This window comes from Macrotis lagotis, chromosome 7, assembly GCF_037893015.1.
Source record: "Macrotis lagotis isolate mMagLag1 chromosome 7, bilby.v1.9.chrom.fasta, whole genome shotgun sequence".
NCBI classification, from domain to species: domain Eukaryota; kingdom Metazoa; phylum Chordata; class Mammalia; order Peramelemorphia; family Peramelidae; genus Macrotis; species Macrotis lagotis.
Window position 1 is genome coordinate 97117791 of NC_133664.1, and position 26428 is coordinate 97144218.

General features: G+C 35.5%; 1 protein-coding gene and 1 pseudogene across 9 annotated transcripts in view; one reads left to right on the forward strand and one right to left on the reverse strand.

Annotated features, from left to right (window-relative positions):
• Positions 1 to 26428, forward strand: part of EZH2 (enhancer of zeste 2 polycomb repressive complex 2 subunit) — a 119260-nt gene that overhangs the window by 41545 nt on the left and 51287 nt on the right. For 5 of the 9 annotated variants that reach the window (XM_074193462.1, XM_074193468.1, XM_074193464.1 and 2 more), the window contains 3 exons: positions 7572 to 7673; positions 20084 to 20207; positions 22142 to 22270. In XM_074193462.1, the coding sequence (XP_074049563.1) occupies positions 20091 to 20207; positions 22142 to 22270 (246 nt within the window). In that variant the 5' untranslated portion in view covers positions 7572 to 7673; positions 20084 to 20090. The remainder of the gene's footprint in view (positions 1 to 7571; positions 7674 to 20083; positions 20208 to 22141; positions 22271 to 26428) is intronic. The other 4 variants (XM_074193465.1, XM_074193470.1, XM_074193466.1 and 1 more) reach the window with 1 other exon arrangement.
• Positions 24385 to 24644, reverse strand: LOC141492794 (NADH dehydrogenase [ubiquinone] 1 alpha subcomplex subunit 3 pseudogene; annotated as a pseudogene).

Below are 26428 nucleotides of genomic sequence, written 5' to 3' on the forward strand. Positions count from 1 at the left end.
TTTTTTTAACATTCTTTTTTTTATTAAAGATATTATTTGAGTTTTACAATTTCCTCCCATTCTTGCTTCTCTCCCCCCCACCCCCACCCCACAGATAGTACTCCATCAGTCTTGATGGAGACCTTGATCCAAATTGGGTGTGATGAGAGAGAAATCATATCTTTAAAGAGAACAGAATTCTCAGAGGTAACCAGATCAGAAAATAAGATATCTGGTTTTTTTTCCCCCCAAATTAAAGGGAATAGGCCTTGTACTTTGTTCAAACTCCACAGCTCCTTATCTAGATACAGATGGTACTGTCCTTTGCAGACAGCCCAAAATTGTTCCCAGTTGTTGCACTGATGGAATGAGCAAGTCCTTCAAGGTTGAACATCACTCCCATGTTGCTGTTAGGGTGTACAGTGTTTTTCTGGTTCTGCTCATCTCGCTCAGCATCAGTTCATGCAAATCCCTCCAGGTTTCCCTGAAATCCCGTCCCTCCTGGTTTCTAATAGAACAATAGTGTTCCATGACATACATAAACCACAGTTTGCTAAGCCATTCCCCAATTGAAGGACATTTACTGGATTTCCAATTCTTTGCCACCACAAACGGGCTGCTATAAATATTTTTGTACAAGTAATGTTTTTACCCTTTTTCCTCATCTCTTCTGGGTATAGACCCAGTAGTGGTATTGCTGGGTCAAAGGGTATGCACATTTTTGTTGCTCTTTGGGCATAGTTCCAAATAGCTCTCCAGAAGGGTTGGATGAGTTCACAGCTCCACCAACAGTGTAATAATGTCCCAGATTTTCCACATCCCTTCCAACAATGATCATTATCCTTCCTGGTCATACTGGCCAATCTGAGAGGTGTGAGGTGGTACCTCAGAGAAGCTTTAATTTGCATTTCTCTAATAATTAATGATTTAGAGCATTTTTTCATATGGCTATGGATTGCTTTGATATCATCTGTAAATTGCCTTTGCCTATCCTTTGACCATTTGTCAATTGGGGAATGGCTTTTTGTTTTAAAAATATGACTCAGTTCTCTGTATATTTCTAATTTTATTCTAAGGAGTATGTTTTTTTTTTTAGGTATTCTTTCATTTCACATGAATTGGTAAATTTATTTGCATATAACTGAGTGAAATAACTCCTTATAATTGCTTTGAGTCATCTTTATTGTGGTATTTTCACCTATTTCATTTTTGATACTAGTGATTTGGTTTTCTTTTTTTTTAGAAATCATATTAACCAATGGTATATTGGTTTTTTCATAAAACCAACTCCTAGTTTTATTTATTAGTTCAATGGTCTTATATTCAGTTTTATTAATCTCATTTTTAATTTTAGGATTTCAAATTTGGTGTGTAACTCAGGATTTTTAATTTGTTTTTTTATATTTTAAAAAATTACAAACCCAATCCAATGCTCTGCATTTTATTTTGTTGATGTAAGTTTTTAGAGATATAATTTATATTCTGATTACTGTTGTTGCTGTAATCCATAGGTTTTAGTGTGTTCTGATTATCATTCTCTTTATCTTTTTTTTTTTTTTTGGTAAGGCAGTGGGGTTAAGAAGTGACTTGCCCAAAGTCACCCCAGCTAATAATTATTATGTGTCTGATATCAGATTTGAACCCACGTCCCTCCTGACTCCAGGGCCAGTTCTCTATCCACTGCACCACCTAGGTACCCCATTGTCATTCTCTTTAATAAAATTATTGTTTCTATGACTTTCTATTTTTAATCTGTGTTATTATGATCTCTTATTAAATGTAATTTTTATAGCTTTATAATCTCAAGGGTACATTTAATAACATTTGTGTTTTTTTGCATTCATCTTTATAGTCAGTTTTTGTAAAGGCACCATGTGCTATTGAGAAAAATGAGTTATTTCTTTCTTTTGCCATTCAGTTTTTTCCAGATATCTATCGTATCAAGGTGATATAAGATTCATCTCCTTGACTTCTTTCTCATTTATTTTAGATTAATTTAGTTCTGAGATGGGAAGGCTGAAGTACCTCACTGTTATAGTTTGCTATCAATTTCCAACTGTAATTTTTATATCTTTTAATTTTAAAAATTTGGATGCTATTTCATTTGATACATAGGTTTAGTCTTAATAATTTCATTATCCATGGTACCTTTTACTACAGTGTAGCCTCCCTTTTTATGTCTTTTAATTAAATATATTTTAGTTTTAATTTTGTTTGAGATCATGATTATTGCTACTTTTGCTTTTTTTATCAGCTGAAGCATAATGAATTTTATTCCAGCCCTTTATTTTTATTATGTATTATATGTAATCCATTGTTGATTTCTGGTTTTTACTTCATTCTGTTATCTATTTCTGTTTTATGGATGAGTTCTTTCATTCATATTCAGAGTTATAATTACTAGTTGTGCATTTTCCTCCCTGTTTAATTTTTTCTCCCTCTATTTTATCCTTTCTCAAATATCTAATTAACTTTAATCACTGCCTCTCTAATCTGTACCCCTTATAAGAATCTTTCCCTTATCTTCTCCCCCCTTCTTAGAATTCCTCTCTTATCTTCTCCTAGCCTCCTATTCCTTATTTTTGCCTAAGGAAAGAGTCTAAGAGTCTCACCCTTTCTCTCTCCCCTTATTCTCCTATATCTCTATAAAGTAAGAAGACTTGGGGCAGCTAGGCAGTGGTTAGAGCATTGGCCCTGGATTCATGTGGACCAATGTTCAAACCTTGTTTTAGACACTTAATAATTATTTCACTTAACCCAATTGCATGCGCATGGACACACACACACACACACACACACACACACACACACACACACACTGCCCGCGGTGCAACCCCCCCTCAAAATAAAAAGACTTCAATATCCTTCTAGAATGTATATGTTATTTCCTTTTTAACTCAGTTCTGATGAGAATAAAATTCTAGCACTACCAGCCCCACATCTTTTCCTGTTCTTCACTGTTATTGTTTTTTAATTCCATTCTATGACAGAGTTGCTCCATTTGACCTCTTCCTACCAATTTTATTTTTTAGGATCATTATGTCATATCCTACTCAATCCCAACCTTTCTATTTATGTGTACTCTTTCAAACTACCTTAGTAATTATAAACATTCCTAAGAGTTATTTTCTTGTATAAGGAGTATAAAAAGTTTGAACATATTAAATCACTTTTAATTGTTTATCTTCTTATGTTTCTTCTGATTCTTATTAGTCATATTTTATATTTAGTTCTGGTCTTTTCCTTGTGAATATATGAAATAAATATCCTTTAATCATTTAATGTCCTTGTTTTTCCCCATGCAGGTTTACACTCAGCTTTTGCTGGGTAAATTAATCTTGGTTGCAAACTCCTTTGTTCCTTTGCTTCCATACCCTTTGGTCTTTTAACGTGGAAGCTGCTCAGTCTTGTGTTATCCTGGCTATAGTTTCACAGTATTTAAATTTTTCTTTTTAGTTTCTTGTAGTTTTTTTCCTCTTTGACCTGGAAACTCAGATACTTAGTTATAATAATCTTGTATGTCTTCATCTTGGGATCTTTTCCAGCTAGTGATTGGTATTTTTTTCTAGTTCTAAAATTTCAGGGAATTTTAATTAAAAATTTCTTTAAGCATAATTTCTAGACATTTGTTTTGATCAAAACTTTATAAAAGTTCAAAAATTATTATATAGTCTCTCATCTTTTCTCTAGATATATCACATTGTTCTATTTTTCATTCTTTTGATTTGTTTTTCTTTGTTTCTTGGTGTCTTCTAAAGTCATTAGCTTTAGGGAGTTATTTCCTTCTCTAAGTTTTTGAATTTCTTTTTCCAATTGGTTGACGTTCTTTTCATAATTTTCTTGTATTCTTACTTTTTCCCTAATTTTTCTTCAATGTCTCTTAATTTGATTTTTAACTCCTTTTAAAGCTTTTTTACCACAGTTAATATCTGTGGTTGGGTTCTTTCTCTTTCGCTTATTTATTATTTTTTTTTTTTAGCAGTTTATTTTCCAGCTGTTAGATTTGTGTCCAAGGCTCAAGCTTAAAGTTTTTCCATGTTATTTTCAAAACTTTCTCCTAGGGTCTGACCTCCAGTACTCCTCTTTGCTTGTGAGCAGTGACCAGCGTCCCCAGTGGTGCTGTCACCTGCAAATTCTCTTACTCTCACCCATTGCAATCATCAGTTCAACCCTCTGCCCTGCAACAAAAACTAGGACTCTCCTGTGTGGGAGTAACCAATAACCAGCAGGGCTCCCTTCTTTCACACTCCCTAGCCTTACTTGCTCCTCTTCACTCACAGCTACAGTCTGGGACCCCATTTGATCAGCTACCTGAGCCCCATGTTCCAACCCAGTGGAGGGCCCTATAAACTTCCTCTTTCTGTTGCCTGGTCTCCAAACTGACCTTGCTAAAATTCCTAAAGTTTGAGGCAGCCTACATAGCTGCACTCCCAGGGATTTTTTTTTTTTTTTTTTGTTTGATTCAGTGGTATCTGCACTTCAGTTAATCTTGGGCCACCATGCTGGGTTGTCAGGTCTTTCCTGATGTCTTCTTCCCAAGTTGTTTTAGGCAACTTAGTTTTTACTTATTTCTGCTGCTCTAAAGTTCACTCTGAAGTGTTATTTTAAATTGTAGGGAATTTTGGGAGAGCTTTATTCTGCTATCTTCCTTTTTTGCTACTCTTCTACAGTACCCTTTAATTTGCCCTGAAGTTTGCATCATGTCCTTTAGTTGGCTAATAAATGTAAATATATTAGTGGAGATTCATGGATTATGACTTTCTGCAGAAAAAGAATCACAATTCCTTGAATTTAGAATATTTGTTGAGGGTAGGTGGGATCTATATGTGAATTGTGGTACTACATGTGTATGTATTGTGTTCTCCTGGTAGTATAATCTCCTTTGGGAAAGATTTGTTTTTGTCTTTGTATCACTAGATCCTAGCATTGCACCTTTTATAACTACTGAGGTACTATTGAGGTGTGGTAGATGTGGTAGACATTTTATCCATACATTTTTTTAAACCATAAAGCCATAAAGTATATCTTCACACAAGATACTTTTTCCTATAGCAATTCTAGACCCCCTAGTTGTCTACAAAGCATCTTCATCTGAAGGAAACCTAACATGCTGAAATTTAACTATAACCCATTAATCACCATTCTGGATCTAACTCCAAGGATTGCCTTTATTCCCTCAAATCATTTTACACCAACCCACCTCTTCAAAATTCTCTCATTTTGACTCACTTCCTTCTTTTCCTTTTTCAAAAACATCACCCTAATTCAGGTCTTGATCAGTTCATAAACGTATTTCACTAGAGTTAGTCTCTCACCACACTGATCTATTCCAACTCTAATTAATTTGACCCCAGTTATAAAATTGTTTTTTTTATTTTACGTTACATGGCCATGGAACTATGATAGGACAAAATGTAACATTTACTTGTAAATCATTGAATGAATGAAATATGGGAAGTAGTGAAATAATGTGAAGAAAGTGTTTAATTGATAGATAATCAATAGAAGACAGGGAAGAAATCTGTAAGTGGTAAGATGTGAGAACCATATGTAGTCAAAGGCTTTTAAAGTTTAATTGGTTTATACATACAAGTTTAATTGATGTCATTGTTTAAAACTAAGTTCATAATTATTTTTAAAACAGACTCTAGGGAACAATTACAAAGCCATATTTAATAAGTTCAGAGAGATAGGTGGAAGGGTGAAATAAGGGATAATTGGTCATTGCTTAGAATTAATATTGGTAGGGCCTTTGAAGAAATGAATTTTGAGTTGTCTTGCATTGAGTACTGAATACTTAGATATACTGGATACTAAACTAGATTGGAGAGAAGTTATGTAGAGCATAATACAGGCCTGGAGCCAGGAAGACTCTATCTTTCCCGAGTTGGAATCTGACCTTATGACTTTTACTAGCTTTATGACCCTGGGCAAGTCATTTTATTCTATCTCATTTTTCCTCTTTTGTAAAATGAGCTGGTGAAGGAAATAGCAAATTTCCAGAAAGCCCCAATGGAGTCATGAAGAGTTGGATATGACTGAAATGGCTGAATAACAACAATAGCAATATTTCTGTAGTAGGAATGAGAACAGTGAATGTATGAAATGAGTAGGTATGAGAAAAGGTAAAAAAAAGTGGGATAAAGTGAGATTATATAAGATATAATAGCATAAGGGCTTTGTTGATTAATGAGATGAATTTGAGAGGGCAAAACTTTGGGGAAGTAAGGTGTTAGTTGATGGAGAGCTATTAAATGTTTAGATTTAATATGATAGCCAGCAGTAGGGAGTAAATTACTGCCCTGTAGTTTGTGTGATTGCTATGGAAGTTAAAGTTAATGGGGTGACCAAGGTAGTAGATGCTGTCTAGGGGAAGGAAATTCAGGAGACCATAAAAGTTAGGGTTCTGCTAAGGCATGAATTAAAAAGATCTACAATCTAGTGTAGCAAATTATAATTTACTTGATTTATCTCAACAGACTGTTACTTCAGTATGAATTTTGATTCCTGACTTCTCTGACTTGCCTTGCTGCTTGTTCCTTGGGACTGGAATTTGCTACTAGTTCTGACCCAGGGTCCTTTTTATACCTTGCTAATACAACATGTTCATTCAACTTCATGACTGACAATTCTAACTACTCATTTTGTTTTCTACTTGAAATAGTACTACCCCTGAGTCCTTTTTTCCCATGCCAAGACCTGCATTCTTCTGCCATCAATCAGCTTTTCTTGAATTTGCTACCACCTTGTCCCAAGTCTGTACTTAGCACCTATGATCCTATATTCTTAAGTATCATTCCACATATGTGTTGTGGCAGTGTCAGGGTGTGGTGGGGGAAGGAGTAGAGAGTAAAGAACAGTGCAGATGCCACTGGAAATTCTAGAGCAAAGCATATGAAAATACTGTTTGAATGTTTGTAATTAGGGGTCGAATCTATCAGTTGGGTTAGATCAGTGTGATGAGATACCAACTCTAGTGAAATATGGTTATGAACTGATGAAGACCTGAACTAGGGTGATCTTTTGAAGAAGAAAAGGAAGGAAGTGGGTCAAAATGAGAGAATTTTGAAGAAGAGATGGTTTGGTGAAAAACTATTTGGGGGGGAGAGAATAAAGGCAACCCTTGGAGTTGGATCCAGAAGTATGTTGATTAATGGGTTGTGGTTAAGAAATTTCAACTTGTTAAGTTTCCTTTAGATGAAGATGCTTTGTAGACTTCTAGGGGTGTAGAGCTGCAGGTAAAAGACAAAATGTATCTTATGTGAAGATATACTTTATGGCTTTATGGTTTAAAATATGCTTTGCATTTTTTGACTCTAGTCCTTAACATCTAGCTATTGCTTGTGCATTATCATTTCTATTTACATGTGAGGAAAGTGATGTTCACAGAGATTAAATAACTTGTTCAAGTCCCACAGGTAAGAATTTCTGGTGATGTCAGAATTTGAGATAATATTGGTGTTTTTTTTTTATTCGTATTTCACTTTATGTAGCCATGGAACCTATGATAGGGCAGCTTATGGTAGAATAATGAAATATGAGAGCTCAGAGGGACCTGAAAGACCATCTAATCTAAACTCATTCTTTTACAGATGAGGAAACTGAGGCCCAGAGAGGGGAAGTGACTGCCAAGGTCCTACAAGTCAGTAGCCGAGTTGGGACTGGAATCAGAGACTTCTGATTCCTGTTCAGGGGTAAGTGTCACTGATTCAAGTTTAACAGATAGTCATTATGGTTCTTTGTTATACTACTCTACAGTGAGTGCTGAAAACATAATAGCATAAATGTAGGCATTGTTTTCCTCAAGGAATTTATATCGTATTGGAATTTTGTGTTCTTCAAGAATGCTTTCCCTAATTTTTCTTATTTGTCCAGTAGTTAAATGACTTTAATTTTGGACATGTCATGGTAAAATGGGCAAATTTATAGTCCTTTTAGTATTCAGTTGTAATCAAACATAGTTACAATTTCTGACTTGTCAAAAAAAAATCTTGTATAATTAGTACTTAACTCTCTAGGTAAATTCCAGGAAATAAAGAGATTGAAAAATGATAATTATATCTAGTGTCATTGATAAAGAAAAAATTTTTAAAAGTTAAAAAGTATTTATGATAACTTGATCTGAATTTTCATTATAAGATATAATTATTTTCTGGATTAGCTCTGGACCTATGATTTCTTTTCTTTAGGGAACTCCTGAAAAGGAATATTACTCTACTAATGTAGTTTAGGTATTTTTTCCCCACATAATAACTTTAAAGGGTCATGTAGCCAGTACATGTTAGAGGGCGGTCTTTCAGGCCCCAAGTCATCTCTTTGTTCACCATTTCATACTTCTCTGTTATTTAAATATAGTTAAAATCATAAACTATAAAACTCGGTAAATTATTATATGTGATTTACATATTAGTTAAATTTGATGCACAAAATATTTAATTTCATAAATTTAGTTAGCTTGAGAGATTGGAGATTTATCTCTGGGATAGTGTTAAGATCCTAGAATTTGGGGGCAGCTAGGTGGCATAGTGGATAAAGCACTGGCCCTGGAGTCAGGAGTACCTGGGTTCAAATCTGGTCTCAGATACTTAATAATTACCTAGCTGTGTAGCCTTGGGCAAGCCACTTAACCCAGTTTGCCTTGCAAAAACCTAAAAAAAAAAAGATCCTAGAATTTGGACCTATGGAAACTATAGAGGTTTTGGTAATATTTTTAGTTTTGTAAATCTTGTAAAATACTTGAATATGTTGTATAACTTATTTGATTCTCACTACAGACTTGGGAGGTCAGTGCTTCCCAGTTTACATATGAGAAAACTGAAGGATCCCCTAGCTATAGCAGGATTCAGATTTGAGTTTGACAAACTTCCAAGTCCTGCAATGCACCACCAAAATGTTATAGACCACTTTGGCAATCTGGTGAAATCTGATAAACCCCTTCTCATGTTATAAATGAATAAATAAAATATATAGAATTACAATGAAAAGTAGTTATTGAAATACTTATTTAAATAATCCAAGATCAGAGAATTCAAATTAAGGACTTTTACTGAACATTATCACTGACTTAGGTTTTAATAAAGGAACTCATTACATTTTTACACTTGTTTGTTAGCAAATTTTTCATTATATTTAGTTAAAAATCTTTTAAAAAAACAACTAACTTATTGGACCCTTGTTTTGTCCTGTGGAATTATTTAGAATAAATTTAATTCCTTTTTTTACATGGCCAATCTCAAAATTTTCCAGAGTAGGAAATGAGCTCAAAGAGGTCCTAATTAATTTGTTAAGCTTGAGTAACTTTGCATCTAAGTGCAGGTATTTATTCTGCCTTTATTGGTTTTGTTTTTTAAAATTTGACCTATGTTTTCTGTCAAGATCTTTATCATCTCTAACAGATCTAATTTTGTCATTCAGTGTACTAAATCTTCATGCCTACACATAGGATTGTTGAGCATACTTCTTTCAATCTAACTCAGTATTAAAAATATTGAAAAGTACAAGATTAAAGATGGAGCCTGATATCAAGCTCACTCTTCTAATAATTTTAAAAAATTAGGACAGTTTGATTCTTTGTAGTCGTATGATATCTCCTATTCTGTTTGAGGTCTCAAAAAATGCAGAAAGCATTTCTGTGTTCAAAGCTGCAGGTACTTTGCAAGTACTTTCAGTACTCTGGAAATGAAATTCCACTCCATGTGAACTCATTTAAAACAACTAGATACTTTCTTACTGTATTTTCATCTGCCCTAGCTTGGCCTTCATTTGCAATGTAAAATTTTTAAATTGTATTTTTGTTAATTTGACAAACATCAAAATATGAACATTTCAATACACAAAGGATTGTACATGAATTAGATCTTATTTTAGTTTTTAAAAGTTACCAATTTGAGAAACAGGTTAGCATGGTTGATAGAGAACTGGTCTTAGATGTTTCACTTTTCCCATTTTCCATCACTACCTACCACCCATCTACTCCACTCCCACACTTCACTCTCATTTTTGAATGCTTTGTCCTTTACAATTTTAAGATTACTCTCTGTGTTTAGAGGATAGAAGCAAACTAGGAGTTGAGAGCTTTTGCTCTCATTTATTCTTATACCAACTGACCAGGTGGGATAGCTGATCTCTGATTTCCCTCCTTTTTCTTCTAGAAGAGTGGCATTTTGAAAACAACAAAAACCCCTTTTGTTTTTTGTAAATTTATTGGGGTCCTCATTTTACAGTGAATTGATGAGAAACCTAAGGTGGAATCCAGATTGTTGTTTTTTTTTTTTTTCATTGTTTGAGCATTGTGCTAATAAATGTTTTACAAATAATCTGTTTTGGTTCTTGCAATACCCTTGTGATAGGTAGGTGTTGTTACTATCCCTATTTTACAGTTGAGGAAATAGGCAGAGAGAAGTCATAACTTGCTCAGGATCACAGGACTAGGAAGTTTCCCAGCCTGGATTTGAACTTGGGTATTCCTGACTCCAGATCCAGAAAGCATTTAATCTATTGCCCCGCTTGGCTTCAGCCTTTAATAGGGGGAGACTGTAGTCATATTGCTTAGCTTCCTGAATTGTAAAGTGGTCATAATATGGTACAGCCTTCCTTAAAGATGCTATTTTTGTGAGGAGGGTTGTATAATGTAAAAGCTTTGCAGCTGGATGAGTTTTATTGGTAGCCTCATTTCTTACCTGCCTATTCTACTTTGGGACTTCTCTGACTGGCTTCTCCACCATGCCTCAGGAAACCTCATATCTTGTGGAATCTCCACCTCCTCACTACCTCTGCCTCTTTGAATGGGGGTGGTGGAGTTGGGTCCATGAACTGTAAACCTCATTTAAGGAGAGATCTTTATCTCCTCTTCTCACCACTTACAGACTTCTCTCCTTGACATAGCTACCCTGCCTCTTCCCTACTTACTCTTTTCACCTTCCTTTTGTGTGTTGTCTTCCTCCCTCAGATTGTGAGTTCCTTCAGGGCAAGGGCTGTCTTCATTTTTCACATTTTTATTCTTAGTGCTTGGAAAAGTGTAGGCACTTAATAAATGTTTATTTATTAGTATTGGTATGAATAATATATTTTGGCTATAGAAAAATAAACAAGGAGCCTCCTGCCACTGGTGATAGTAATTCTACTTCAGTGAGACCTTTTCTCCCCTTACCAGTAAGCCCCAGTTGATAATGAAAAGGCTTTTATTACTGAAATTTACCAGGCTTATCAGAGGGTTCAAGAAATACTCAAATCTTAAACTGCTATAGAGTTAAATCAGCCTAATTGTTTCCTTTTATTTAAGAAATGTTTCTTTTTTAGATGTTTCTGAAATATCACCATAATAATGTAGTCTAGGAATAAAAGTAAGTTGTTGGCTTATATATAATATGTAAACTCCATTCTCTGCCCTTTTTTGAAAATTGTGACCTTTGCCATCTCCAGTCTGGTGGCCATTCTCCTTGGTCTTAGAGATATCTATATTTTTTCAGTAATCAGATTTGTCAGATTCTTTTCAAGACTATTAGAAGATATTGTTTATCAGTACTCCTCAAGGGTAGTTATTTGTCCTTTTGCTCATCCTCTTATTTATCTTGACATTAAACTTCCTATTATTCTTTTTTTTTGTCCTTTCCAATCTTTAGATTTTTTTTGGGGGGGGGGAACAAGGCAATGGGGTTAAGTGGCTTGCCCAAGGCCACACAGCTAGCTAATTATTAAGCGTCTGAATTGAACTCAGGTACTCCTGACTTCAGGGCTAGTGCTCTATCCACTGTTCCACCTAACTGCCACATACATGTCCTTTACAATCTTAAGGCCATTTTCTCTTTGATAGAAAAACAGACACATAAGAATTAGACCATTTGGCTTCTCACTGTCTTCTGTGTCAGTATCTTGTCCACTCAATCACTAGCTTTATTTCTTTGATTCTTTTCCCTGCAATAATTAATATTTTTCTCTTCCTTTTATTGTCCTTAATATCCCTAGCCTAGCTCTGGTCATTATGAACTTAAGCTCTTTTGACTGTATTATGAAACCATTTCATAATTTTGTATTCATCCTCTAAAACTTACTCTTGCATACATTTTCTATACTTCAAAAAACTTAAGTGGATTGATGTATTCATCTATTCCTCTTTCTTTTTTTGGACTTGGATTTTTTTTTAACAAAAGCCACACTGAACAGTGTTATTTGTTAATTTTTTTTGGCATTTCTTAACTCACAGAAGGGAACACCTTATGATTTAACTTGAATCACTTGGGGCAAGAGGTAGGGGTAAGATATTTTGGAAACACAGTCTCCTGAGAAACAAGAATGTAATTTATTCTCCAGAAAGATAGGATACATTTATAATTTAGGAGGAGTTTGGAGGAGCCTTTCTAATCCAGCCAATATCCACTTTTTGCTCTTGTGGATGTTCCTTGTTTGTTGCAGAATACCTGAATGATTTCACAAAACAGAGGATTTAAGAGAATGAACAAGAAAGTCAAGAGTTTTTCATAGAGTTTCTTTATCAGGTTCTTCCTTCCACTTGTGAGATCATAAGCAGGGGAGACTCCATTGTATTGGGAAGCCAAACTTTTATAGCTTAGAAGGTTCCAAGCACAGAAGATCCCTAGCTATGTGGGTTTCCAGAAGAGGGACAGGGAGCAGGGTAGGAGGGAGGGAGGGAGGTATTACCACAACAGAGACAGCCAATTACAAGGGAGCCTCTGTCCAGAAAATAAGTTTTGTTCTTTTTAGACTTATCGTCTTCTACCCCTCAACAGACCGGATTTTCCTTGAGACAGGTGGGCATGCATATTCTCTTTGCCAACTGTTCAGCTTCATAGTATGACAGTAACATAGAACACAAAATAAATCTATTCAAACTGAATTCTAGTGCAGTCAACAGCATAACCTTCTTTTCTATAGCTGATCACATGTTCAAAGGTAGTAATGGAGTTTCCCTTCCCTGCAAATCCATTCTTTTATTTTTTCCCTTGAGTGTTGACCTCAGTGGGTTGGTTTACCTCTTCTGGGGGATATTCTTTTCTCCTACTTCGTTGTTTTTTCTTTCTTAAAGGCTAAAGTTGAAATAAGATATGAAACACACCAAACATGGTTCTCCTTTCTATAGATTTAGCTGGAATGTTTTTTTGGAATTAATAAAGTGAATTAGGAATTTGTATAATTGAGTTTTACTTAGTTTTGCACTTGGCACCAGGACAGTATGAAGTCTTAGGTCTACTAGGCATAGCATTCAGAGATGGAGAATAGAAAGAGAGGAAAACATCAATGGAAGGATAGGAAAAAAATTGCCTTTATGATATAAAGTTCTCAGAAAATTTTTCTTATACATTTTATGTATCATATATCTGAACTGTCATTAAGAGATGTTATCATAAAGAGCCTCAAAATGTTTTATACATATGTATACACATGGAGGTTGACTTTGCTATCCCTATAAAGAGGGTTTTTTAGTTAGCTTCCTAAATTATTCTTTTTGTAATTCGTAATTTCTATTTTATTGCCTGGGAGTAATAGAGGAAAAATAGAAAGACCAGTTAGGCTAAGTTTGAGACTTGTGTCTGAAGAGGGAGATATGTACTTTGCTTGATCTTAGATAATATTGTCTGGTGGGACTATAGTATATAATTTATTAGCCCTTAATAGTTGTACTCTAAAGAAGAACAAAGTAAAATTTAGAATAGTGTTAAACTTAAAGTATAGGATCATTTATACAGAGAAAGGCCAACATAGAGTGCTTAAAGATTTGGAAAGTGCTTTAGATATATTATTTCTTTTCTTTATAACAATGAGGAGATAGGTGCTATTATTATTGACTCCTTTTTTATAGACAAGGAAATTGAGGCTAGAATCTCAGTGATCTGCCCAGCATCACTAGTCAGCATTACTAATTAAGTGAATGAGGATTTGAATCCACTTTTTCTCCACTCCAAGTCTAGGACTCTGTTTATACTGAGAGAGCAATTGTTGTCAGTTTGGATATTTTGCAGTGACTTTGACCAATTCACCCCTTACTACTGTGATGTTAAATTTTGGAAAGGTGGTATAAATTCAGTGTGTTGTCCTCCATGGCTACCAATTTCATAGACTTACATAATGACATAGAGACCTTCAAATTGAAGTGTAATGATTCTAGTGAGAAGGTTTACTTGGTTGTTCTTGTGATTAGTACTGATTTTTATTACTTCATTCAGCAAATATGTACTAAAAGTCTACTATTGCTAGTCATTGGGAATCTAATGATTAAAAGGAGGGCACTAGAACATCAGGAGGAGCTTCTTGTAGGAAATGTACTTGCCTGATATTGGAAGGAAGCTTGAGATTCTAGGAGGCCAAGCTGAGGAAGAGTAAATTGTAGGTTTAGGTGGATAGTCTGCAAAGAAAGGCATGAGACAAGAAATGGAATGTTTGGCATGTACAAAACCAAGGCTGCCATATTGGCTGAAATATAAGAGTCCGTGAAATGTTGAGTCCATGTAACATGTCAGATTGTACTTCAGAAACCTAGGGTCAATAAGGAGCCGTTGAAACTTCCTGAGAAGAGAGAGGGACATAGGTCTGCATTTGTTTGACAACTGTGTGGTAGATCATTTAAAACTATTGATACCTTTTATTATTACATTGCCTAGATTTTTCCCTGAATTTCTCCTCTACCTCCCTGAGAACCATCCTTTCATAAAAGAATTTATTTTTTGAAAAAAGAAAAAGAAGAAGAGATACAATATGATAAAACTGATCAGTGTATTGAAGAAAATTTGATGATGTGTACTTTGTTCTACTTGTGTGGCTGAGCAACTTAGAGAGTTGTCTTCTACTTCTTAGAGGCCAAACTATTTTCTTTATAAATTTTGTAACATAGGGGGCGGAGCCAAGATGGGCACTCTCTGATAAAACTTCTAAACTAAGGACTCTAACTAAACTTTCAAGAGACAGAAGCCATAAAGGGACCCAGAGAGGCAGTTCTCCTGGAAAAGAGCAGAAAGGCTCTGCTCCCTGGGGTTGGAGGGGCGGCCTGTCAAAGGGGTGGCCCGCCAGAGCCAAAGAACTTCGGCGCCCTGGAGGCAGCCCCAGGGTGCTGGGAGCCCCAGCTCACAGCAGCAGGGGAGTCTCCTGAGCTGCACCCAGGGGAGCACCGGGCACAAAGTGGGGGAAACAGCAGGGGATCTCTGCCAGAGCGAGCACGTGGAGCCCAGCCCTCAGGGCACATAGCCACCAGAGTGGTCTTTCCGTAGCCCAAATCTGGAAACAGAAGCAGGCAGAGCCAGAGCCCATAAGCAGGAGCCCCCAGGGCATGAGCCCATTGAGCTGAGGGAGGGGAGTGAGGAGAGACTGCAGAGCTCTGTCCTCTGCCCCTGGAACAGGACTCTGGGGCTCTGACCACATTCAGATCCTGATCCCAGTCTAGGCCCCCCATAGAACAGCAGGGCCCCCCCCCCACCTCAGCCCCATGGCAGAGGGGGGCGCTTATGGTCATTCACAGACCAGGAGGGAGGACAGAGCCTCACACACTGAGACCCTTGTGGGAGGGTCCCAAAAGCTCAGGAAGCACCCCAAAACCAGGCTCAGGCTGGGAAAATGATCAAGCAGAGAAAAAAAGAGGAACACCATTGAGAAATATTCTGCAAATGAGCCCAAGAAGGATCAAAATACTCAGTCTGAAGATGAGGAAACACAAGCTCCTGCATCTAAAGACTCCAAGAAAAACAGAAATTGGGCTCAGGCTAAGACAGAGCTCAAAAAAAGACTTTGAAAATCAAATGAGTGAGTTAGAAGAAAAACTGGGAAAAGAAATGAGAGAGATGCAGGAAAAACATGAAAATGAAGTCAGCAGCCTTGTCAAGGAAATCCAAAAAAATTCTGAAGAAAATAGCAGGCTAAAAACCAGCTTAGGTCAAATGGCTAAAACAGTTCAAGAAGTTATTGAGGAGAAGAATGCTTTAAAACAAAATGGCCAGATGGAAAAAGAGATAAGAAAACTCTGAGGAGAACAAATCCTTCAGACAAAGAATAGAATTCAGGGAGATGGATGAATTTACCAGAAATCAGGAATCAATACTTCAAAACCAAAAAAATGAAAAATTAGAAGAAAATGTGAAATATCTCATTGAAAAAACAACTGATATGGAAAACAGACTTAGGAAAGATAATTTAAAAATTATTGGAATACCTGAAAATTATTGGAATACCTGAAAGTCATGATCTGGGCCTAAGAGTGGTGGGGCGGTTCATTTTCAAAGAATTACTACAGGAAAATTGCCCTGATATTCTAGAAGCAGAGGGCAAAATAGAAATGGAGAGAATCCACAGATCCCCCCGAGAAAGAGATCCCAAAAAACCAACCCCTAGGAATATTATAGCCAAGTTCCAGAACTCCCAAGTCAAAGAGAAAATATTACAAGCAGCCAGAAGGACCCTACAGTTCAAATACCATGGAGCTGCAGTCAGGATCACACAGGACTTAGCAGCAACTACACTGGAAGCTCATAGGGCTTGGAATATAATATACGGGAAGGCAAAAGAGCTTAGAATGCAGCCAAGAATGAACTACCCAGCAAGGCTGAATGTCCTCTTCCAGGGAAAAAAGATGGACTTTAATGAACCAGGGGAATTTCAAATGTTCCTGTTGGAATGGCCAGAGCTGAACAGAAGGTTTGATCTTCAGATACAGGACTCAGGTGAAGCATGGAGATTGGAGGAGAAGGGGAAAATATGAGGGACTTAATGATGATGAACTGCATGTATTCCTGCATAGAAAAATGACACTGATAATACTCATATGAACCTTCTCAGTTAATAGAGTAGGTAGAAGGAACTTTTATAGTTTGAAACACAAGAGAAAGCTGAATTTGAAGATAAAATATGGGGTAAGAATGGAGTCAATAGAAAAAAGGGAAATGTAATAGGAGAAAGAAAAGGGAAAGGGGGAATAGGCCAAGATATTTCCTATAATAAGATTTTTCTTTATTAAAATGAGCTATTACAATGATATGGAAGAGGGGAGGCAAGGGGGAATGAGGGAACCTTTGCTCTCAGCAGAGGTGGCTAGGAGAGGAAACAGCATATATACTCAATGGGGTATAGACATCTGGAGTAAGGAGGGGGGAGCAGGGGGAAGGGGTGGGGATGTGAATAAAGGAGGAGAGGATGCATCATGGGGGGAGAGTGGTCAGATATAACACATTTTCTTTTTTACTTCTTGCAAGGGGCTGGGATTGGAAGGCCTTTCCAGGACCACAGGGCCGGGTGGATTCTGGGCCTAAGGGGTGGTATGGGGGCTCAGGGCTTCTTGGCCCCAGGACCAGAGATCTGTCTGCTGCACCACTCAGTGACCCTACAGCAGAGTCAGAGTGAAAGGAGAGAGAAAAATAGAGTACATGGTAGTGGAGAAATAAGAAAGGAGAGAGTTGCGATCAGCTATGGCAATAATGGAAAAATATGGAAGTAACTTTTGTGATGGACTTACCATAAAGAATGTGATCCACCTGTGAAAGAGTTGTTGGTGTTGGAACAAAGACTGAAGTACATTTTTTGTTATTATTTGGGGGAGGGTGCAGGGCAAATGGGGCTGGGTGGCCTGCCTGGGGCCACATAGCAGGGTGATCTTTGGGTGTCTGAGGCCGGATTTGGACCCGGGTGCTCCTGGCTCAAAGGCCAATGCTCTGTCTGCCATCCAGCCACCCCTACTATTATTACTATTTTATTTTATTTTGGGTTTTTTTTTTCTTTTTCGTTTTTTCAGGGCAGTGGGGTTCGGGTGGCTTGCATGTCACACGGCTGGGTGATTGTTGGCTCTACGGTGCTGGATGTGGGCTCAGGTGCTCGTGGCTCCAGGGCTGGTGCTTTGTCCATTGCGCCGCCTGTCCATACCTACAATTAGTACTATTTTTTTAATTTTAATTTTTTTCTCTGCCCTTTATCACTCAAGCAAGTCTATATTCATGGGGGCGAGGGGGTATTTCATTTACTCTTATACAAGAATATTAATGTAAAAAAAGCATTTGTACAAAATGAGAATAAAAAAATAAAAAAATAAAATAAATTTTGTAACATAGTTTTGCTTGTAGTAGTTGATCTCACCATTTAAATTGTTTATTCATTGTGTATATTGTTTTCCTGGCTTTTAAAACTGAATTTTGTATCAGTTTGTGTAAGTTTTTCAATTCTTTATATTCATCATGCTCATTGTTTTGTCACAGTACAATTATATTCAAGTGTTACAATTTTCCTAGCCAGATCCCAATCAAAAGATATTTACTTGGTTTTCTGGTTTTTTTTTTTTTTTGTTTGATTTTGTTTTGTTGTTGTTTTGGGTTTTTTTTTTTTTTTTTGGTAAAAAGTACTACTTGGGGAATCGGGAGACTATTGCAATAGTTCAGGCAAGAGGGCCTGAACTAGAGTGGTGACTGTGTTGAGTGGACCAAAGGGGACAGACAGACACAAGTGATGTTGGGGAAATGGAATTGACAAGACTTAAACCAACTCATTGAATATTAGGTCAGAGGGAAGCTTTGGGAATGTCTACAAGTTTTGTCAGCCAGGCCATAACTAGAAAGATTGTGGTCAACAGGAGTAGGGGAATAGGAAGAGAAGAGGGTTTAAGGAAAATGATTAATTAATTTTTGACTGTGTTAGTTTTGGACATCCATTTTGGACCTGTTCAATAGGCAATAGGAAGCATGGTAGTTAAGGCCATTTTTTTCCTTAGTCTTTGTTCCATTTTCTTAATTTCCAATTCTAGCTATAGGTATGGGTGAATGTGTTCTTACTTTTGGGTGACTAATATATACTCATATTTCCATCAAGGTTACTTTCTTTTAATGTTTATAGAACATTTTGTTTGGGGGGGGAACTTCCCTTTTTACCAGATTTCCCCAAATGAAATATAGTATTTTAAATGCAGTTTGAAAAAGAAAAGGTGAGAAATTTCTGGTGAGAAATATCATAAACAGACCAAAATTTAATTGATTGTTGCCTATTTTTACATCTATTTAAATTCAAATGAGGCTTTGTTAATTAAAAAGAAATACTTTTTCTCAATGAAGGGCAAGAGATATCATAAATGAAATATTCTGAGTTGTTCTTCAGGGTTGATGTTTATGTTCACTGAACCAATTTCATTTGTATAGTAAAACATAAATATCCATAATGAAATTCAAAATAAAAGGCAATTTGGGAAACTTTAATAAGAGAACACAAAGTAAAATTACTGAATTTTTTAATCTCACACTTGACAAATATAACTATAGTTGCCAAAGAAGTCTGAGACACACACACAGAAAGGTCAAGAGCCCTAGAAATAAGGGAAATGTTGGATGTGGAAGCCATTTTGGAAAGACAGGGAGGCTAATATATTGTTAATGGAACTGTGACTTGGTCTCAATATATTGGAAAGCAATTTGGAATTGCTCTAAGAAGGTGATTAAAATGAATCTTGATAGGGATTGCTGTATGTGGTACAATTTGCATCTGAGCAAATAGTCTTGGGAATTTGGTAAAGGTAAAGGAAAAAGAGAAGTTTTCTTTAGGTAATGTTAAATGGAAAATAGGTAAAAACTACCTCTATACTGAACTTTTACCATAGCTTATAGGTTTTTATTTTTGTGTGTGTGTGTGTGTGTAGTTCCTGTTTTTGTTGGATTTGGTCTTCTTGCTTCAAGTAATTGTTGGTTGGTCTTTTTAAAGATTATGAGGTTTTTATTTAAAGATTTTTAAAGATTATGAGGTTCATTTTATTTAAATTATGAGGTTCATTTATTTATTTAAACAATTTAGTAGTTAGAGCTTTTATGCATGTAACGGAGTTTTAAAAAATGGTCAAAGGTACATTATGATATTACATATTTGAGTAAAGCAATTTTAGTAAAGCAGCCATATAGAAGTTTTAGAACCCTTGTAAATTGAAAATTTATTTAAAGATTAATTTTATGAAATGTTTTTTTTCCCCTAAAAATGTAAAGATTATACAGGATAAGTATATTTCTGCAAATGACAGACTATGGTATGACATTTTTTCCTTTATTTTTATTTACTCAAAATTGACATAATACTGAATTAAATTTAACTAATCATGATAAGGCTATGTAGATTAGTTATTTTAATATGAAATCATTGCTTTTAGGATAATCATGGGCCAGACTGGAAAGAAATCCGAGAAGGGACCAGTTTGTTGGCGGAAACGTGTAAAATCTGAATACATGAGACTGAGGCAGCTCAAGAGATTCAGACGAGCTGATGAAGTAAAGGTATGGATTTGTGTTTTTTTAAATTATTTTTTATTTTCATTTAATACACCAAAAAAAGAACATTTACATAAACAGAAAGGATACAAATCCTATTTCATGTCACTTATGAAAATCTATTGTTTCCTTTATTTTAAAAATATCTGTTCTTCATTTGTGTTTTCTTCTGAAATTATTTTCTTTTTTTTTTTTTTAATATTTCTGGTGGTGTGTGGCAGGGGCCATCATTATTGCTAATTTATTTATTTATCCCATTTAACCCCACTGAAATTAAAAACCTAGAGGAAGGGGAAAAAACCTCGGAACAAATGAACAGTCGAGCAAAATAAAACTACTAGTGGTTACACAAGTAACATCTTTTGATAGGTTCATTGGAGACAGGATTGGTCATTACATTGATAAGAATTCTCACGTCTTTCAAGTTATTTTTCTTTACAGTATTATTGCCTTTGTAAAAATTTTATAATTGGGGGCGGCTAAGTGGCACAGTGAATAGAGCCACCTGCCCTGGAGTCAGGAGTACCTGAGTTCAAATCCGACCTCAGACACTTAATAATTACCTAGCTGTGTGGCCTTGGGTAAGCCACTTAACCCTATTGCCTTGCAAAAACCTTAAAAAAAAATTGTATAATTGTATAAATTACTCATTTTCCCCTGGGTCATTTTATACTACCCAGAATTTTCTGAAATCTCTTCATTTCTTTAAGCATAATATTATATTACATTTATATATTAGTTTGTTGAGTCATTCTTTAGGTGTCTAAGAGACAATTTAAGGCACTACTTAGTTTCTAGATTTTTTTTCTCTTCTAATTATCCTTTAGGATTTAGAAATTTGTTTTTGTTGTACTTGTTCTTTCACTAGTATTATTTCTTCCTCTAAAAACCCATATCTCCAATTCTCACTTATTTCCCTTTAAAGTTTAATGTATTTTTACCCTAAATTGTTTTGTATGTGTGTGTAATCCTCCTTTGTCTGTTTCATATCAGTAAGTCTAATCCATATTGGTATATTCTCACATAGCTTAATTATGAGATGTTCTACTTTCCCATTTCTTCCTTTCTACTCGAATATATTCCTCCTTTTATTCTCTCTTCTCTTTTCCCTGTTAAATTCTTTAGAATCTATCCACTACTTCATACTCTCAAAACTCTTTAAAGTCATTAGTTTCTCAAGGATTATTTTTTCTTCTGTTATTGGAATGTTAGCACTATCCACCATTATAGAACCCTTTTTAACCCATAACCCTTTAACCCTCAAGTAAATTTACTTTTCTAATTTTCTGCAGACTTTATGTCATAGGCACTTAATAAATGTTTATTGATTGACTGATTTTCCAGATATATTTTCCATGCATTTATAAAATTCTATTTGTGTGTGGTTTATTATTGTTTAAAAGAAAATATTTGATTGTTAAAGCACAAATTTTTACACATCTAACTTGTTTTGCATACTTAAATGTCAACAATTTTGACTTGGAGGAAATATGAAAAACTTTAATTTCAAATGTACAATTTCAGTTAAGAGCATATGATATAATAAGTAAGTTTAAATCATATTTTATATGAGTGATGGTGATAGTTTGGCAGTCATACAACCATATTTCAAAAATAATGTCCTTTTAATATATTCTTACTGTGCAAGTATATACTGAGAATTTGTACTTATATTTAAGCGTGGAACAGTTTTTTGATTTTGTGTATTTCTAAAAATTATATAGAACAAAGATAATATAGTGAATATTTTTTCAGAAAATATTCATTTTATCTATTTTTTTTCACTGCAAGTACTAGATCGAGTTTTTTTACTTGTTTTCAAGAAAATTGCCTTTACGTAAAATTGATATGAATTTCAATGAATGCTCCAGATAATCTAGGAAAATTGTTTGATGACTTGAAATTAACAAATTCCCCTGTTCCTTTTTTTTTTCTTAAAGAGTATGTTTAATTCTAATCGACAGAAGATTCTAGAAAGGACAGAAATCTTAAACCAAGAATGGAAACAGCGAAGGATACAGCCTGTGCACATCATGACTTCTGTGAGCTCATTGCGCGGGACCAGGGAGGTTGGTTAACATGACATGTTGTAGTAATGTCAGCACATTTTGGTTTTACTAATGGGAAACTGGTTGAAGTTGTGAGGAAATCACTGACTTTTCAGTTTGCTCTTTTTGCTGTTGGCTTTCTTAGGAAATTATCAGTTGCTATTATGTATTTTAAAAGTTGACATATTTTAACAAGCTTTTGGCACCACCATTGGATTTTTCTTTATAATAATAATAAGAGTTGACCATTTATTAATGTGAATTGTTCTCATGGCTTAAAGATTGTTATATATTCTTTTTGAAGGCTGATGTTTTTCTTTCTCCATTAGAAGTAAGGGCTTTGAGTTTGTACTCTAAAGAATACTGTACTAGATGAGATTTAAATATAAACAAAATCAATTCTTCTAGACTAGGAAATTATTTTGGATAATGGAGTATTTTTATAATTAAGTAAAGAATGAATGATTTATTAAATTTGTATCAATATATACTGTGGTAAAAGTTTGAGCAATTAAGACTATTTCTTCTAAGAGAAATAGGATTTTGTTTCTAGCTCATTCAGAAGAGATATAGCCCTTCCTTCTGTTTTAGTTCTATGTTTTTAAATTTCTGGAAATTTAAAAATTGAGATTGTTTTTGTTTCTCTTCCCCTTCACTCACTGCCACTTCCTCTAATGTCAAAACTGTAGGAGAAATTGAAATCTAAAACACTCATTTGTTAGCTTTGAAATATAAAAATTACAGATGTTTAATTTGGATTATTTATAACATTTTGATATTTGTATCATATTTAGAAGTTTTTATAAAACATTTCATCAGCTAATTTTAAATTTTTATATTTTACATAAAAATGAAATTATAAGCTGTTGAGCAGCAAAGAATCTTGGTTTTGGTTAAAGTAGAAAATTTTAAAAATTGGGAATCGAAAAAACCAATAAACATTTATTCATTCTTTTTTTTTTTTACTTCATGGCCTCTATTTTGAAACATACAGAAAATTCTTGAAAGCTGTACAGTATACAGTACAGTATATTATAGAAAAGAAGCTAGGATCACTATAACTCTGTCATGTAAAACTGTTGAATCAGGCACATTGAACTGTTTCCCCTACTAGTTTCTGCCCATTGATTTTTCCTGTTCTTCCTCTCAGTGACTTCTGTAAACCAGTTGCCTAGCCTAAGGCAATAGCTCTGCCCTTTCATATTTTTATTTTGTGATATTGTGTCCTGTTTCTAAGTTTTTATGATTTCTTTCCAGTCCTTCGTAAGAGGGCAAAAACTGAGCAGACAAAGTTGGAAGAGTCAGAGGCTACTTACTGTGTGTCGACCCTTGCTAATATATTCTGGGAGGCACAGGCATGGCAGAATCTCAGATTGTATTATTGAACTGACACCCAGAGATGTTCTTTATTCATCAGAATTTGAAAAGACCTTTCTAACATCAAGCTTTAGGTGTGCTTCTTGTTTAGTAATCTGTCAATGGTAGTCATTGCAATGCTTTGCTCATTTCTGTGTAAGCCTTTCATCTTGGATGCAAACGATATGATAGCAACAGAGGTGAATGACAAAATCATTCTTGTTTCTTAATAATTTTCACTTTACTTCTCTATAAATGAAGATACATTTTATATTATCTGAAGACTAGTTAATCCTATTTGATCATTTCCTAAGTAATGTCTGAAAAAGATTTATTGTCTGATTCAGGTGAAGTGATTTGACAAATAAAATGACTTTAGAATGTTTAGGGTGTTTTGCATTTTAATCCAGAAGGTATGCTTACCAAGATTCCCTTAAACTTTCAGGTTCTTGAAAACCATTGGCTGCTAATTAAAAAATAATTCCTTTTTTTTATTTTTATGAAATTGACAGTTGTGAAAAGGACACAAATGTTTCCTTAATGAAAAGAATAGGTAAAGAAGACCGCTTATGGGCAGTAATCAATCTTCACTGTATTTTTCACATGGTGAAAAATTTCTTCTTATCTTTCTTAAAGTACATTTAAAATTTAACTTATTTTTTTCTAATATTGCACTGCTTTTCTGTGGCTCTTTTTGAATTTTCTTCTGTTTTCTTTTGCACATCTTTTTCTTTTTTAGACAAAGACATTTATTGGGGGTGGGGGGGCAGTTGGAGGATTCACAGATTCGTCAGCCCCTGGAGGGAAGGGACCCTTGGGATCCTGAGGATGGCTGGGGATGTTGGGCATATTGCCATCATCTCGGACAGGAACAGGGTAGTAGTTATAAGGTGTGGCTCGGTCGATCATGCCTGCATATTTGGTATAGGGGCTTAAGGGGGGGTAGGAGCAGAGCTTTGGTGCGGATGGTGAAGGAAAAGGTCCCTACGGGTTCCTTGGCCCAGGTCTCCTTCAGGAACTGGCCAAGTCTGCCTATCATGTTGGCTTGCTTTTCCCTTCACTGCAGGGGTAATAACTTCTTTGGCACATCTTAAAAAATGATTGATAGATTGATAAAGGGATGGGCAGTGAATAGCATGTTTTTCTTGCTACAGAATTCTCTCATTGGGATAAGATAAAAGTCACAGAAGTTTATGCTATCTTATCAGTATAGTTTCTTGATTTCTTCAGGTTCTGTTCAATAGCACATAATTTGGAATGAAAAGGATGGTGGGGATTAATCCAGAGTTTGGCAAGTTGGGATCCTGTGATAGGGAAATAGGGAAGGGTATTCAGGAGTAGGGAAGCTAGGTGATGCAGAGGATGGATTGCCATGTCTGAAGTCAGAAGACCTGAGTTCAAATATGACCTCAGAAACAGCTTTCTGACCCTGGGCAAGTCACTTAGCCCTATATGCTTCAGTTTCTTCATCTTGTAAAATAAGCTGGAGAAGGAAATGCAAATCACTAGTATCCCTACCAAGAAAACTCCAAAAAGGAACATGATGAGGTGGGCAGAATTGAAAAATGATTTAACAATAAAATGAATAGTATTGAGTTGTTTTTATCAAGATATTGAAGAAAGTATTAGGTAGAGCAGGGTTTGAGAATGAATAAAAAGAGCAAAGGGAATAGTGGTCACAGTGGCAATAAAGAACAGTGTTACAGGTCATAAGAGAAAACAGTCATAGAGATAAACAGAATGATAAAAGATTTCACTCTCATACAAAGGAATTTTAGAGTTAATGAAACTTGAAGTGTAACACATTTGATAAAGGATATGACCATCTCTAGTTTTTATGGAGTTCAACAATAGCTACATTCCTTTATTAGATCAAATAACAGGAAAGTTAGAGTATTTGAGAAAACATCAATATGTATATCAAAATTCTCTAATATGAGGACAAGATATGAGTAGGCAGAGAGAATGTGAACTAGGTTCTGTCTTGTGGTTGATACAGAACAGCCACCAGGGCCTGGCCTGGGTGATTAATTTTGAGTACCATGAACCTCAAAGAAGAAATTGCTCAGTGAACGTGGGAGAAGGTGAATATGGAAGTGATAGTAGGGATGAAGCAGCATTTCAACTCTCTCACTGCTACCACTGAGTCCGACTGTCTGGGGAAGTGCTGTAGGTTCTATAATAGGTGACCAAGCAAAGCACTTGTTACCAGGACAAAGCTAGTTCTTAGTGAGGGCCAGAGGATGGAAGGAGTGAGAAAAAAAATTGTTGTTTTAATTAAGAGGAAAGTTTGTTAATTATGGACTACAAATGACATTGTTAAAACAGGGCAGGGTGTAAAGGAATAACCAGGTAGGCATAGGAACTGAGTTTGTACATTGCCAATTAAGATTTCAGAATCTTTGGGATAAGGGTCAGTATAAGGAATGAGCAAATAGAGGAATGACTGTCAGAGTATCATAATTTGCTAAAAGATTCATTGAGAGAGGCATATGAGTAGGCAATTGGAGATTGTCCCTTGAGGTATACAACCTGTATGTCATAGGATCATAGATTTAGATCTGGGAAGGACCTCAGAGGCCATTTAGTTGAACCTCCTTTTTTTATAATTGAGAAAACTGATTTGCTTAAGGTCATAATGAAGTGGAGATCGGAGGTGGAATTTGAAATCAGTTTTTTCAGTTATGTTTGTGAGACCTTAGGGAGACCTGCTGCAGAGCTGTTGGAGTGGAAGGTAATCTTGTCAAGGCAACTGAGGTAGGTGGGTGAAGTTTGTATCTGCTGGAGTAAGGTAGAAATCTTGTGGGCCGGGAGGTAGAAGGA